The 15446-nt window shown below is 32.6% G+C and overlaps 1 protein-coding gene and 1 long non-coding RNA gene across 3 annotated transcripts; both read left to right on the plus strand.

Annotated features, from left to right (window-relative positions):
- The first annotated feature begins 276 nt into the window (after positions 1-276).
- On the plus strand, positions 277-5035 carry LOC132707784 (uncharacterized). Its single transcript, XR_009619777.1, has 2 exons — positions 277-407; positions 4732-5035. It is a non-coding gene; the product is annotated as an uncharacterized LOC132707784 (long non-coding RNA).
- A 4493-nt stretch (positions 5036-9528) lies between these two features.
- LOC132707763 (cuticle protein 65-like) lies at positions 9529-15189 on the plus strand. Of its 2 annotated transcripts, none has more exons than XM_060679703.1 (3): positions 9529-9674; positions 11902-12226; positions 15029-15189. In XM_060679703.1, the coding sequence occupies exons 1-3, from the start codon at positions 9663-9665 to the stop codon at positions 15118-15120; spliced, it is 429 nt and encodes a 142-aa protein (XP_060535686.1). In that variant the 5' UTR covers positions 9529-9662; the 3' UTR covers positions 15121-15189. The 2 variants fall into 2 exon arrangements, with proteins under 2 accessions (XP_060535686.1, XP_060535685.1); XM_060679702.1 differs by having other exon boundaries at positions 9531-9674; positions 11893-12226.
- Positions 15190-15446: the final 257 nt, after the last annotated feature.

The following is a 15446-nucleotide window of genomic DNA, read 5'->3' on the forward strand; positions in this document are numbered from 1 at the left end:
AAAAGCAAAAAATGTGTTGGGCGCATTTTAAGCAAATTGCCATTGACACCCATTCGGTGCACTTGAAATCATTATTAATATCAAACTGTCGGACATATCGCGGCAAATTTTAATTTTTAATGCAGCACGGAATCACCCTTGGCCTACCTGTTGGTGCCTTTAATGGTCCTAATTAGCGGAGGCAGTCAAAAAATCGTCATTGGCGGAGCAGTACTTTTGATCGATCGTTCTTGAGTGATTCAATTATTTTGACGCAGATATTATCTGCCTCCCGCACTGCTACATGTAAAGCTATCTGAAGAGGGGCTCTCGTTATAATAAGGAAACGAAAGCCGCGTGGTTACAGTAGTGGTTCAGTACTATTTGGGTCGGTAATCGTACTAAGAGTATTGAAAATGATCAAAGCCGTAAGTAGTTCCAATTTATTACAATGCTTTTTACAAAACTTCTGGATTCCTCCTGCGTCGTTGCTTAGTCGAAATTGCTGACGTTTCGCCAATCATCCTGTTGGCTTCTTCAGAGCTTGACTGAAACTGTTTCAGTAAAAAGTTTTGTAAAAAGCATACAGCAGCCTGTGGAAGTTTCTTGGAAAATTTTTTTTACAATGTTTGCAATTTTTGACAGTATTAGATTTGCCATTTGCTTTTAGAAAATATAGTTTAACTAGTACGGAAAAATTGATGCTATCTCTATTGCTTATTGTTTTCAAAGGCATCTGCAAAAGTTCTCTCAAATTATTACAATCAGCAGATCAATCATCAGGTATAATACGTGTGTACCACATAGCAGGTCCTTTTGCTTAATCCACCAAATACATTATACTCTAATGACTATATTAATAGTGTCTTAAATCATATATCGATAACAGAAGGAATACAAAATCGTTATACTCTAAAATAAGCACAATGGTGTAACTGAGTCAGATTCCCATATATCAAAACTTTTTTCTATCCACTTTAGTAGCGTATTTGAGGCGAATGACACTCAGTCCTATATTTCATCTAATTACTCAGATAGGAGCGTCGACAACTATAATTTCTCGGAGGAATTTGTCCGTAAGACACTGCTTCCTTTAGATACAAAAAAATTTAGCACTGCCGACCAATACAATTTTTCATAAAAGTTTAGTTTGGATGGTTGCACAAATTGTGCCAATCCTGAAGCCTGCCGAATGCACGGGAGTAGTTTGTTATAGGCCTATCTCGCTCCTATGCCATTTTGCCATTGCCAAGTCTTTGAAGCCATTATCTATTTATTTTATGAATCAATATGGATTTCACAAGAAACATTCGTTACTTGCAAAACTAATTTCTCTTATCTATAATATTGACCATTCTATGCAGAATACCTTTAAGATCCGGGGTGCATCGCTCCTCTCTGGTAAAGAAGCACTTACTCCGTTTGTTACAAAGTTGCCCAATCGATAGAACTCAGTTTGCGGTTGTGAACGGCACCCTTATTTTTCAATATTTTTCGGATATTTAAGAACTCTAGGATGATCTCGATAGGGTTACTATATACTGTAAAAATCACAGGCATTTTTAAACTCTCGATAAATAAAAAAGAACTCATTAATACTGACTTAAAATTAGACACCATAAAACTGAAGAGAGTTACTCAAGTAAAGGATTTCGGCACATGCAGAAAATATTGAGAAATCTTGGTTTTGTTTCACGTAACACCCATATCAATCATTGTAATGTATAGTAGCGTCTCCGAATTCATCATGAAATACTCATCCACTGTATGGAACCCGATCTATCGAAATTACAGTAAAGTACAGTACAGCAGACACTACTTTTCGTATGAAAATAACCTACAATTTTATAAATTAACGTCGCTTGAATCAGGTAGAAATTGCTAAGGCGTAACTTTTGTTTATCAAATTGTCAACGTCATTGATTCTTGTACAAGTGACTTATCTTGGTGATATAAATAAAATGAAGTACCTACTTCTACTTAAAATTTTGGTATGAATAATGTAATGAACAACATTTCTCGAAGTACCTACTTGCAATTTATGCCTGTTGCGAGATGTTTATTGAGATGTATTATGTAATACGAAAGGCTTTAGCAAGCACAAATCAGTCATTTTAATTTATAATAGCATCATCGGATATATCTCGAAATATTAATCCACTGTATGGAATCTATCAGTATGTTGCCTTTTTGAAACCTTAATTTTAGATATAATAGATACTACGTTTTGTATAAAAATAACGTAGAGTTTTATAAATTGAAGCTCAAACGTAATTTTTCTTTATAAAATTGTCAAAAAACTTATTGAACCTTCTTGTACAAGTCACTTATCGTCGAGTACGCACGAGGCAAACTTTTTCTATAAAAAGAATCAGATCTAATTAAATCTTAACTATCCGCTTATTAGATGTTATTACTCGTATGTACAATAACTGCGTTTTCTCAACAACGGAGATACGGACTTATTCAACTTAAGCCTAAATTTGTTATTAAGACATGTATATGAAATTGGGTAATATTCTTTTAATTACTGCCTATGGAAATATCTAGTTAAGTTGGTTGATGTTTGGATTTATAAATAAATCACCTTGTTGTTGCGCTGCTGCTTTCCAATGATATGGTCGTATCTACTCTTTTCTAAATTATTAACAAGAAATCTAGGTCTCACATTAGCTAAAAGTTTAAATTTTTAGAACATCAAATTATCAGCAACAGTGAACATAATGCTCTGTGAATCTCTGCGGCTGGCACACTTTAATTTATGTGACAACGTATCCTAGTTAAACAACTGAGTTCAGCCATAAAAAAGAACTTCACTTATCACACCTACTATACACATTTAAAAGCCATTTTAAAAAATAATGTTTTGTTTTTCTTTAAATATGAAATTTAGTACACTACTTTTTTCAAAATGGATTTCTCATTAGTGTTTGAGACATTTATTTATTGTTTTCCTAGGTTTATCTCAGGCTCATCTTAAGTGACTCATATAAAACGTCAGTATTACTCAAGAACTGTTCTTTTTTAAGATTTACTTTGAATTGCCAATCATTTTCAGGCTCTCCTAAGTGTTTCATTGAATATCTAAAACAACGTCAGATTTTTTTGGGATTGCGAAATAAATAAAACGAAGTTTTGAGTTTTTCATTATTGGGGAATGTTTAATATCTTTCCGACGATTTCAAAGTGGATGAGCAATACATCATTGTCTAGCTCTCAATGTCTTTACTGAATATCTGAAACAATATCTTTTTTTTTTTGGGACACGTCAGATCTTTTTGAGATTGCGAAATTAACATAACATAATTTTTTGATTGATTTATATCTCCCGACTGTTTCAAGGTGGTTGACCAAAATATCATTTTGAAGCTTTCCTAAGTGGCTCTTCAACGGACTTATTGAATATCATCGACAACGTCAGATTTTTTTGAGATTTTAAAATAAAAATAAAGAATTTTGGATTTAATTTTATATCTTCCTGACGATTTTAAAGTAGATGAACAATCCATAATTTTGAAGTTCTCTTAAGTGGCCATTCAATGGCTTGATTGGACATCTAAAACTTCAGATTTTTTGATATTGGGAAATAAATAAAACGAACTTTTGGATTTTTCTTTATTGGAGATAATTTTATATCTTCCCGACGATTTCAAGGATGAGCAGTACATCATTTTCAATCGCAATAAAATTTACAAAACACACAAGAACGTTTTTTATAGGTCATATCAAAGATACTGAAAATTACCACCCCTTTGAATAATCGGAATCTGTTTTTAATTTAACAAAGAACCTTTTGCTTTTACTGAGATTACTCTATGTTTTGGGTTTACCTAGAGTAATTCTATAAATCTATTTATACATAAGAAAACAGTAAATTCTCACTTGTAAAATCTAAATTTCTAAAATCTCCTTTTTTCACATAATTTTGTTATTTTAATAAATTCTATCGTTAAAAATTGTAAATGCTACTTTTAAACGTCGCTACATTTGCACTTGAAAAGTTGGCCTACAGCATGTCAAAGATTGCCCATACCGGAAGTAAAGATAATTAATTTAAAAAAAATTACAGTGAAAACTCCTTATAGCGAAACTTTGCATATACCGAAAGAAAAAGGCACAACATGTAACAAAATAATGAATGTAGGCCGACTTCCATAAAATTCCTTACCGTAATAATCTAATTAAAGTTCTCCAAACGATATACCGTTTCTACTACATAATCCGGTCTTTAACTGGTGGTAAATATTTAAGGCCTAACCGCAGGTCTACCTCGCTTGGATTTCTGTTTGTAACCATCAGATTCGCGATTCCACAATGAAGCTCCAGAACCATACTTCGATACTTCGTTTATACAAATGCTGAAAGCTGGCGGATTTGTGTTGAGTTTGATCGACGAAAGTCCTCAGTAGTTCTAAGTAGATGTTACAATTTGTAAAATTTCGACTATATATTTGATTATTATTTATTTATGAGCAAGTCTTCTCTACCGACAGTGGCAGCTGTCCAATAAAAGGATAGCACAGAATGACAGAAAAAAAATACTTAGTTAGTGGAGCAGTTTAAGTTATTCCTTACAAGCTAAAACAAATTCAGAAATGATTACAGCTTTTTATTACATTTACTTGTGAAAGCACTATACACTATATGCTGCAGCGAATGCATTTCTATATAGAAATTATACCATTTTAAGTGATAAATATTAGCGAAACTTATTCCTATTTGAATTGGCGTTTTAGTTGATGTTTTTTACAGCTCTTTTTCGTGTGTCTGATCTTCGTAACAGCCGGCGCTGGCTTGGTCGAGCTCAAACACGATGAACATCATGGCCACGCCGAGTCTTATCAAAACAGCAACCTGGAAGCCTTCCATCCAATAAAAATCGAAATTCCGGTAGTCCATCACCACCAAGTGCACGCGGTGCAGCTAGACCATCACCATTGAAGATGCAACGCGGAGACGAGCATGCATCTTTAACCAAAATTTAAGTTATTTATTGTTTAAATTGTAATGTACACGTTGTTATGCAATAAAGTTATACATGGCTATTGCTATAAGACCATTGCTTGTTTATATAGGGTGTCTCAAAATGGAAAATATTACTTTTCATGAAAAAAACAATTGGCAAACAACAGCATGTATGTTAATTACTCCTATTAATGGTTTTGCAATATTATTAAGCATTCCCTATACCTAGACTTGTTTTTTTTTGTGAAAAAAACGTATTAAACTATGAATAATATTTTCAGATCGCGTCTTTTAGTGCAAATCTAAGTTTGCCATGCAAATGTAATGAATGTAAGCGAATTTACCATGACCTACTGCTACAAATAAAGTAAAAAATGAATAAAACTTTATACTGATATATATTTCCAAAAAGCTGAAATGAATTCCAATCCAAAAATATGTATGTTTGATTTATAACTAACAAACGATTAGAGCAAGTAAAAAACAAGCTTCATATTTAACAACTATTATAAATACCTCTATTCCGTGTCGGCAATTTTATTTGGCATTGAAAAAACAAATATGATTTCAGATACGAAGTGTTAAAGTTGTTTCTTCTCAATATTATTTGAAGTAGTGTTGACATTTGGATTCAAATTGGTATTTGAGGGTTTTAGTGGGGCTCTAGAGGACTCCATCAAGATTATCCAGTTGTTTCACACAAAACTTCACATTTTTAGACAGGTTTGTTTTAAACTCGATATAAAGAAGACATCAACACAGTACGTGGAATCTAGTTTCATTTTCTTATTTACTTTACTAGAAAGTCTAAACTCATAATAAATACCACACGAATAAAATAAAATGAATAGTTATAAAAATGTTTGAAATAAATAACAGTAATTGTTCAAATTAAGAAAATTATAAGAAAAAATCTTTTCTATATACTTTTTCACGTAAAATTAAGGCATAAATATGCAAAAAATTGCAAAGACGCACGAAATCAAATTCAAATTTTGCATGTAAAACAAACCTCAATAGCAATTACTCATTATAATTTTGTACTATTGATACCAGCCTTTATTCTAATTTATTCATTGCAAGACCGATTTATTTATTTTCATTCTTCGTATATTGATAGACCATAAAAGTGACAACTACTCGAGTATCAGCAAAAAAAAAACTTTTATATGCAGGCGTATTTTCACAATGTCGGTCAAGTAGAATTGTTGTTCGGTCGGATTATAAAACTAGATTCGCTCGGTACTAAACGTTGATTTTACTTTTAACTTAAATTACGATGCAAGAATGATAAATCTCATTTCTAGCAAGTTTCGTGTTTTGCAGGGTTGGACTGAGTAATTACAATTGGCTCAGATAGGTTAGACTCATGAGAAGATGAACTAAATATTAATATGGCCCTTTTGAGCTGTCTTCGAATTCTCTTCTTTCTGAGAGAGAGCCTTTCAAGCAATTATCTCAGACTTCAATATGTTCAGTTTAAGGATACTATGTCATCTGTCAATTCTCTGATCCATAACATATTTCTCTATTTCTCTACTACAGGGCAAATCCGAAACAAAGCATTGAGAAACGAATATTGGTGAGATTTAAAAAAATATTAGCTAGCTGAAAAATAAAACTATCCCTGGAGAAGATGGTAATGAAGTCTATATTCTAAAAGAGATTGACAAAGAAATAAGCCAACGGCTATCGTATATAATAAAATATGATAATTTCTATAGGTAAGTGTCTCCAACACTTACCTATAGCTATTGTTGGTCAAGGCAAGGCAGGTGATCTAATGTGGCGGTTAATTTTCGTCCCATCAGTATTCTATCAAATGTAAGTAAAATATTTCAGAAAATACCCTTCACATAAAAAGCTTATTTCTAACAACCAGTTCACTTTTACACAAAATAAAACTACAACTGAAAGAATATATCTCTCTGGATAGAGGACGTCCCTGCATTAAAAAAAAACATCTAATGTGATTGTCTAGTTGGTTAAAGGATAATTGTTCCTCACTCATTGAATAAGTTAAAAGCTGTGGCTAAAAGCAAATTCAATTAAAGCAATCCATTATTTTGGTTTCTCCTCCCTTCTCCCTGGGTTAGTTGTAAAATAAATAACACTTAAGGTAGCCGATGAGTTCCGCAACTCAATCTTAATTAAGTGTTATTATGGTATCTTATTTTTTTTATTATCCTAACTTCAAATGTAAATTTATTATTATTATTATTATTGTTATTTCTGCCTCAGGAGCCACTTACGTGTGGTGTTCGACAAGGTTCGATCCTTGGGCCTCTTCTATTTACTGTCTATATTCGTGCCCAACATCTTATTAGCAATTTACCACTACCACTCTTTAGATATGGGACTTCCAGTCAAGGTATCATTATTATTTATTACCTTCGCCTATGTTTTATCAGCGTCATCCGCGAAAAAATTTGCATACAATAATGGCGTATTTATTAGTTATACTACAGAGTTAATTTGTGTTCATAATATACAACAGATCACCCGGAATCGGAAGCAATATGTGTGGCATTGCCATGTCTTGTTTTATTATTTACACTGTCAAAAGCTTTTGACAGATCCAAACAGATGGAAAGAGACAATATCATTAAGTGACTGCACTCTACTTCATTTATTATAGTATCTTTTAAAGGATCTGGAAAAAGTGCCAGTCGTAAAGCGTTAAATAACAATAAACAAAAAAATCTCACACATACAATACTAAAAGGGTTGTTATACTTACTGGAGAAGTTTTCGAAAAAAAATTATGTTACCGTTATTACTTGTAATATTTTTTACCAACTTAGCTCTCACCTTATCTTCAATCCTTTCTAGGCACTGCAGGCATGCCGTGAGAAATATCCGATAAAATCCCGGAAATGTCCGAAGTGGCTCGAATTCGTGCGAAACCAAATTGGCATGGTAAGTTACGCTTCCCGCACGCTAGATCGGTGTGTAATTAGGTATTTTACAAATGGGAATAATAAAAAATAGTTTTCGGAGACCTAGATAAAACGCCACAGTTGCGTAGAAATAAAATTTTCAATATATTTATCCCGCTGGTGCGACACAATAACATAAATCGCGTTTCAAACATGTTTCTCAAAATATTTGTAAATAAAGTGGTATGTAAATAAAAGTTGAAATATCTTGGGACATCAGGGATCTCAATTTTAAGAAAAATAGGATATTAATTTGGCGATTTAATTTAAAAAACTACTGTAATAATTTGAAACAAATGATTCAGTTACATGGATGCTAGTGAAAAATATAACAGTCGCCGCCATGTACATCGACTCAACATGTCTACAGGAAGTGTTAACAGTAACAAAGAGCTTAAAAAATAAACATAACTGCATAACTTACCGAACTATAAGAGAGTTTCAAGTTATTCAAAATATGATCGATGTTAAGGTGTAACAGATACACTCCTGCAAACCCAATGTCAAATGTTGTTAATGTCATGATGGGAATTATTTATGACGCAAATATTTTGATGTATAAGTTAAGAAATAAACTATTACCTGATACATCTGTGATAAAGTAAAATATTTTAACAGCGTGCATAGTTGCTATACGAGAAACCGCAATGATTTTATTTTAGTAGATTGCTCTAACCAATTGACAAATTCTATTCTGTATAAGGGCCTCTCCGACAAACTTTGAAAAATTGTGATAATTTCAATAACTTTAAAACTATGTTCAGGGAATATATGATGTCTAGATTTTAAGTATAAATCACTGTTTCATCTTAATTTTGCCTATATGTTGATTTCTGGTTATAGTTGTGTTGTTTGTTGGTTTTGTTTGTTCATGCATTTTGTAAAACTTTGTAAATAATTGTTTTTGTATGTAGCATCCCATGCTAATAAAGAAATATTATTGTTATCTTTTAAAGAATGCTTTCATAAGAGGTGTATTAATCCAGATGAAAAAAACCGACTTGAGAGTGTTCCTCGGGGCTATATTCTGGACCGTCTGGTGTGTATTATGTACACAAATAAACTCTGCAGTATTCCTTGCGAATATCCTGTATTGTATGTAGATTTTTGGTGGGTGAGACGGTGATGAAATACAGAAAAATGTAATAAAAGCGTAATATATGTGACTAATATTTACATATATTGAAATTAATATAATAGAGTATTGGTCATTCCTTGAACTTAAAATAATTAAAGGGTCGATTGGAGGTGCCAAGCTTAGCAGAACACTGTTTCGCTGAGCTATTTTGATTTCGGCAGGATTTTGCTTGTACAAAAATAGTGTATAAGTAGTATCTTAGGAATGAGCATTTTCTGTGGCAAATTTCATTCTGGCAGTTGTTGGCGTGGATGTACTGGATTCTTTTATGTCGGTATCAATCAAGCCTTTCATCTGAGATATTAAACTTAAGGTTTATAACTTTTTTGAGAGTTTGTTAAGCAAGCTATTAAACATTTAGCTAAAACGGTCGCCTACCAATTACGTTTGTACGGTCCTGTATTGCCTCCTTATCTCGCGTCTAACCAAAAAAATCCAGAATTCTGGTATTGTAGCCTCCGCGTCGCATGGAAGTAAATGTGGGGCCCTTGTGCTACTTTGGCGATATTTTTGAACTATATTCGGTGGGGTGCGTTGTTGCATAAGTATAAAATCGTTGCATCTGACGCGGCGTTCGTAAGTGAAGAATCGGTTCTGTCGCGGTTCAGTGATCGGAATAAGTTTGCGAAACAACGAAAAAAATGCTCAACTTTGTAAGTAGATTCCATTGTGTTATTCGCAACATTCACCAAAACATTGGCGACGTTTTGAAATAACACTTTCCGTATGAAGTTTGATTTAAAAAAGGACTGAAAATCGATTTTATGATAACACTAATTTCTTTAGTCAGCAATACGTCTCAGTAAGAGAAATATCAATTTTGATCTAGAGTAAAATTTTTTTGTCGTCTCTATGGTTAAGCATGGAATTTTTTGATAAAAGTTTTTTTATTTCTTAGACGTTGCAAAAATTAGAAGCTGCCCAGTTCTACTAAAGAGGGTAGAAGTTGGCCTCGCTAATTAAATTCAATAAAATCTGTTTTTTTTTTTGAGGAGGCTCAAATTTGCATAGTCTTGATAATCACGTCACGGTGTACCAATCAAAATTTGGGAATATTGTAATACTGCTAAATGGAAAATATCTAAGATTTTTACAATCAATAAAAAATACCTTCTAACATATACCCCACAAGCAATAATTTGTAAAGTTATGAAAATCAATTAAAAATGTCAATTTGACAAATAACATCTGTAAATATATTTTGTTGTAATGTACTCTTAGTTACCTTTTAATTGATGCCCCACAAGTCATGGTCTTTAATGAAACTCTGACGTAAATACGGCTCTACAGAATGGAGATGAGGAATGAATTAGGAACATCAGTTGGAGAATTATTTGAGAAATAGGTGTAACGAATTTCGTTAACTTTGCCGAAAAAATAAGGTTTATTACGCATTTTTGATATATTGATATAACACTACGCAAAATGTTGAAACATTTTGAAATAATTATATTTAAGTAAATAAAAAAAATACAGAGTGGCCCAAAAATAACAATTTAACAAAAAAGATTAATATAGATTAAATTAATTAATTTACTTGGCATAAAATTAGTCTTCAAACTTACCTTTACTGGCTTCCTGCCTTTTGAATTTTGTTAAAAGCTAATTTCTTTACAAAAATCCCCTCCACTTTTCATACCGAAAATTGTACAAATAAAACATTCTCAAAATGACACTGACAACGAACGTTACGAAATTATTGTTGACATTTCCATGGTAGCAAGACGACTTAAATCGCTTGTTTTGTGAATGCTTATTTAATTAGTCTATGATAAGGAAAATGTTCATTGTGCGAAATGTATTATGAGTTCATTTCAATAGTTTGGACCACCGTGAGACACCACTAACAAAGTACAAGTTTCTCTGTTTCGTAAAAAATAAGTTCACAAAAAATGTTCCAGGTCCAATAACTGGCGCCGAGAATAAAGTAACAAGTAGATTAGTAAATTAGTTCAGTAACCGCCTTCAGTAAAGAATTAAAATTAAGTACAGGTATATAACATCAAAAATATGACCAACCCAACATTTAAGAAGTTTTCAGAAAATATTTTACTCGAACATTTATTTTAAAATGTGACAGAATTTAAGATATTTATGGTAAACTAGCAGCACTGAATGCGATGGTGAAAACAGAAAAACAATTGAATGTAGGGTTTAGGAAATAATGATGAAAATGTACTTTTCATAAACACCCTGTGTATTTTTTGTTCTAACGTTCGTAACTCAACACCAGAACAAAAAAGATCATATGCTATATTAACCTAAAATTGAAAATAATGAAATCATCAACACATTTCTCTTTTAGACCAGTGGTTGCGAAATAAAAGTAGGTTTTATTATAATATAAATAAGAAAATAAAAAAAAATAAAAATCCTAAATCTGATTGAAGAGGTGTTAAAAACAGCAAGTCATAGTTTGTTTCGTTTTGACCATAAACATCGTCTATTAAATTACCCCGCTAGTAGAAATCAAGTGGGGTTATTTCTGATGGTCTAGGAAGCCAAGGAATTGGTTCATTTGTAGCAATACATTTGTTATTGAAAATGGTTGCAAAAAATTGATATGTATCTCGGAAGTTATGAGCTAGTGCGCCATCTTATTAAAGATAGATATTCCGCCTACAAACTCATCGTAAAAACATGGACCAATAATGCGAGTAAGCGAGCATCAAACGTTAAAGCTGCAACGAAATTGCGGACCTCGCAATTAGTTTTGTCTTGACCAATAATGAAAATTTTTTGAATTATAAATTAGTGAATTTGAAAGATTTAATTCGTCAGTCCGAAAAACGTACTGAAAATTATTTATGTTTTGCTAATTCAACCGACTCTTAAAAAATCTGTACTCTTAAAAAACAATCAACGATGAAGCTGTTCCAGATTTTACTAGCCTCCTTGGTGTGCTACGCCGGCGCCGGCATCATCGACTACGACGGCGGCTACGGCGGCTACGGCGGTATAGCTCTAGCTCCCAAAGTAGCCATCGCAGCGCCGGCTATAGCGGTCAAAAGTGGAGCGATTTCGTATCAGAACAGCAATTTGCTGGCCCTCAACCCCACCCCGGTTGTCACGAAAGTAGCAGCTCCGATCGCTGTAGCCAAAGTTGCGGCGCCAATTACGTATACCAAAGTTGCCACGCCCATTTTAACCAAAGTGGCCACGCCCATCGCTGTAGCGGCACCGGCGGTTAGCGTAGTTAGATTCGGTAAGTCACATTTTCAGCGTTTCAGTTTCAGGTTTCGGCGGTTTGTGGAAGGCAGACGAAGCCTTCAAATATTACAAAGCAATGTATAAGGTTTTGTTATGGATTGAAACGGATTGAGATAGTATAGAGTATAGAGATTGTCTAAAAGTCCAAACTATACTGGTTACAAAGTAACACAAATGAGACTGAGTGATACTACCGTGTAATCGTATTGTATCCTTTTTTTACAAAACTTCAGGATTCCTCCTGCATGGGTTTTTGCTGAGTCGAAATTGTTGACGTTTCGCCAATCAGCAATTTCGACTCAGCAAAAACCGACGCAGGAGGAATCCAGAAGTTTTGTAACTGAAATTATTTAAAAATCCTTAACAATTAAACATACACCTATTTTGGTCGAAACATTTAAATATATTAATTAATGTTTCTAACCCGTTTGGGGCCACCTGTTTAAAATAAAACCCATTTTAAAAAGTTAGGAATTTACAAACCCCAAAAGTGGAAGTTTTTGAAAACCCTGGCTATTTTGTGAACCTGTTGTAAAATTTCTGTTTAACTAAATTAATGTTGCTTTCGCCAAAAAATTTGCTGGAAACAGAACTCAAGAATATCTCATCCGAACTACATATTTCATTTGTAAGTAACTATGAACAGTTTTTACAATTTTTTCAATAATTGCAGCGAAACATATATGCTGTGTCTGTGTCTAGAATTAGCAGTTTCTTAGCTTCTTTCTAGAATATAAAAAAAACCCAAATATAAAAAGAACTCATTTATATCTACTTTTAAAATACTAAATTACACATATTGTCGTTTGTCTGGTATTCACAAATTGTTCTTGTTTTTTTTCTCTCACTTCCTACTGTTGCAGAAAGACCGAAATCCTTTTTCGAAAATTTAGAGATTTTTTTGCATTTGATAATGAATTTTTTATGAATAGCCTTAGAGCAATTGACTGCCAGCTTTTATACCGTATTGATGATATAAACATACAAATTGACTTTTTTAAGCATAATATGATTTGTTTATTTAAAATTTGACATACAGACTCTGTCTGCCTAATATGCGAACAAACAACAAACTCAATAATTATTGTGTTTAACTAATTTCCCATATTTATTTGAGTTTGATACTAGTACGTGGATGTGTTTTCACTGAATATTTTTAATACAGCGTATTCGTGATATGCGAAACAGCTCTTTGCAAGTGAATAGGCTTCAATCCTGCTTGGTTAGACTAGTTTGTTACATCATTTCAGTTTTCGAACAACTTATTTACATGTAGGGTATATTATTATAACAAATTGTTTAGATTCATCATATAAATCCCTATACCAAATTTGGAGATAGTTGGCTGACGATTTTATTATTTTACATTTTTCTTTAAGATAGAAACTTGTTACTGACAGACATGGAAACTAGCAGACGTTATAAGAAAAAGTAGCTTGCAATCTTAATATTCTGATTAAATAAAATTTTAAAATTCAGTACCCAATTTTATATATCACATTGTAACAAAGGCTTCTAAACAAAGACGTTAAATAAAACCTTAAAAAACAAATTTAAAAAGCTCTTCGAGTATCTGTTTATAAAAAGTTCCTGTCTTTGTATATCTTAAAAGCAAATAAAAGACATTAAAACAGAGTCAAGATCATGATATTTGTCAATATATTGTTATTAAGAAAATTGTAAAATTTTAAAATAAAAAAAAATTGTTGCAAAACTTCTTATTTCGTTTCAAAATATTTTTTTTCCATTTATACACCACGTTTTTACAAAACAGACTAAATCATTCATGAAGTTTTGGTGCACCACGTCATTAATATCAAAATGTCGCTTCTTTTTAAACATCGATCCAAATACGGGCTCATTTGACCCACCCTGTCCAGTGTACAGGGTAAAATTCACAGTCAGAAACATTTAGGACGGATGGAAGTCAACCCTTAAACGCCCTCCAACTAAATTGTTTTTTGTTACTTGCATTATACCCCAAGATTTCAGATTATTTCGTAGTAGGTATATCTACTTCATTTATCATCAATCTTATAAATTTTAGTTTATAAAGTACAAAAAAGTATTAATTTTATACATATAGTGATAAAATTAATTATAAGTGAGTTAAATTTATGTAAAACAGCGATCGTAATACATATACATATAAACAATAATGATGTACGTAATATATTATTATTATTTCGCATCTTTGCAATATTTCAGCAGGGCCATTTTCATTTAAAAGAATTTTAAATCAGCAGAAATTTCGTACAACATAATTCAGACGACTTTCAGAATTATATTTATGCACTTTACGATTTCTAGATATAGGTTTTCAATGCACCACAAGGAGAAAACCTTAAGTATGAAAAGAAACCATTTTTTTTTAACTATTGGAATGAAGAAAATATTTGCCAAATTAGCGTAACTTTCAAAACGTACCATTTTTTGTCACTCTGTAGCCATCCAAAAGACTAATATGGTGTTTCCTAAAATGAAAAATGTGTTTACATTATTGCAATGTAAAATTAGTCAACCTAAATCGAATTTTTGAAAAATCGTCAATATCCGGCAATTTGCTAATGAAAAACCTTCAACCTTCAATAAAATTAATAAAACTTTACGATATAACGTTTCAAGTCATATATTGCTTTAAACGAACACAGGAAATTTCTTACTTCTTTTGGAGCTTTTGGTGGTATCGATCCTGATTTTAGACCGATCAGGCCATCTCAAAGGTTGTTGAAGAAATTGCTGCTAAACAACTTGATTATTATAATTATTAATTGTTTTTGGTTTGTGTCTTTTTCAGGAAAAGGCATTGGAATCGATGACGGCTTGGGTGCGTACGGTGGATATGGATTCGGATATGGGGGCATCGGAATAGATGGGCTGGGACACTAGGTTTCGTTTGCGCCTCCAGTAGATGAGCGATATTTATTGTAGCTAACGGAAATAAAATTTAGAAACAGTGACGAGAATTTTTGTTATCCGGGTAATTTTGCCAAAAGGCCCGAATTTTTCAATGGATAATTTTTAATCGGTGAAAGGTAAAGATTTCTATAGACTGCATGCATGCAGATTTCGGTATGGTTTTTCCAACACGAAAATGGTCAAAGCATTAACCGCACTGTTGGATACAGAGTGAAGAAAATCAAGGTATAGATAAAGATACTACTTTACGTAGTTACTTACTCAGTTCTGTTGATGGAATGCTGCGGCCTGTGACG

Source organism: Cylas formicarius, unplaced genomic scaffold, assembly GCF_029955315.1.
Source record: "Cylas formicarius isolate icCylForm1 unplaced genomic scaffold, icCylForm1.1 PGA_scaffold_9__14_contigs__length_23061073, whole genome shotgun sequence".
In the NCBI taxonomy this organism is placed as follows: Eukaryota; Metazoa; Arthropoda; class Insecta; order Coleoptera; family Brentidae; genus Cylas; species Cylas formicarius.

Excerpts from the sequence above, each read along its gene's own strand:
- LOC132707763 (XM_060679702.1), top strand. Across the intron at positions 12,227-15,028 it reads GGTTAGCGTAGTTAGATTCG|GAAAAGGCATTGGAATCGAT; the intron begins GTAAGTCACATT and ends TGTCTTTTTCAG.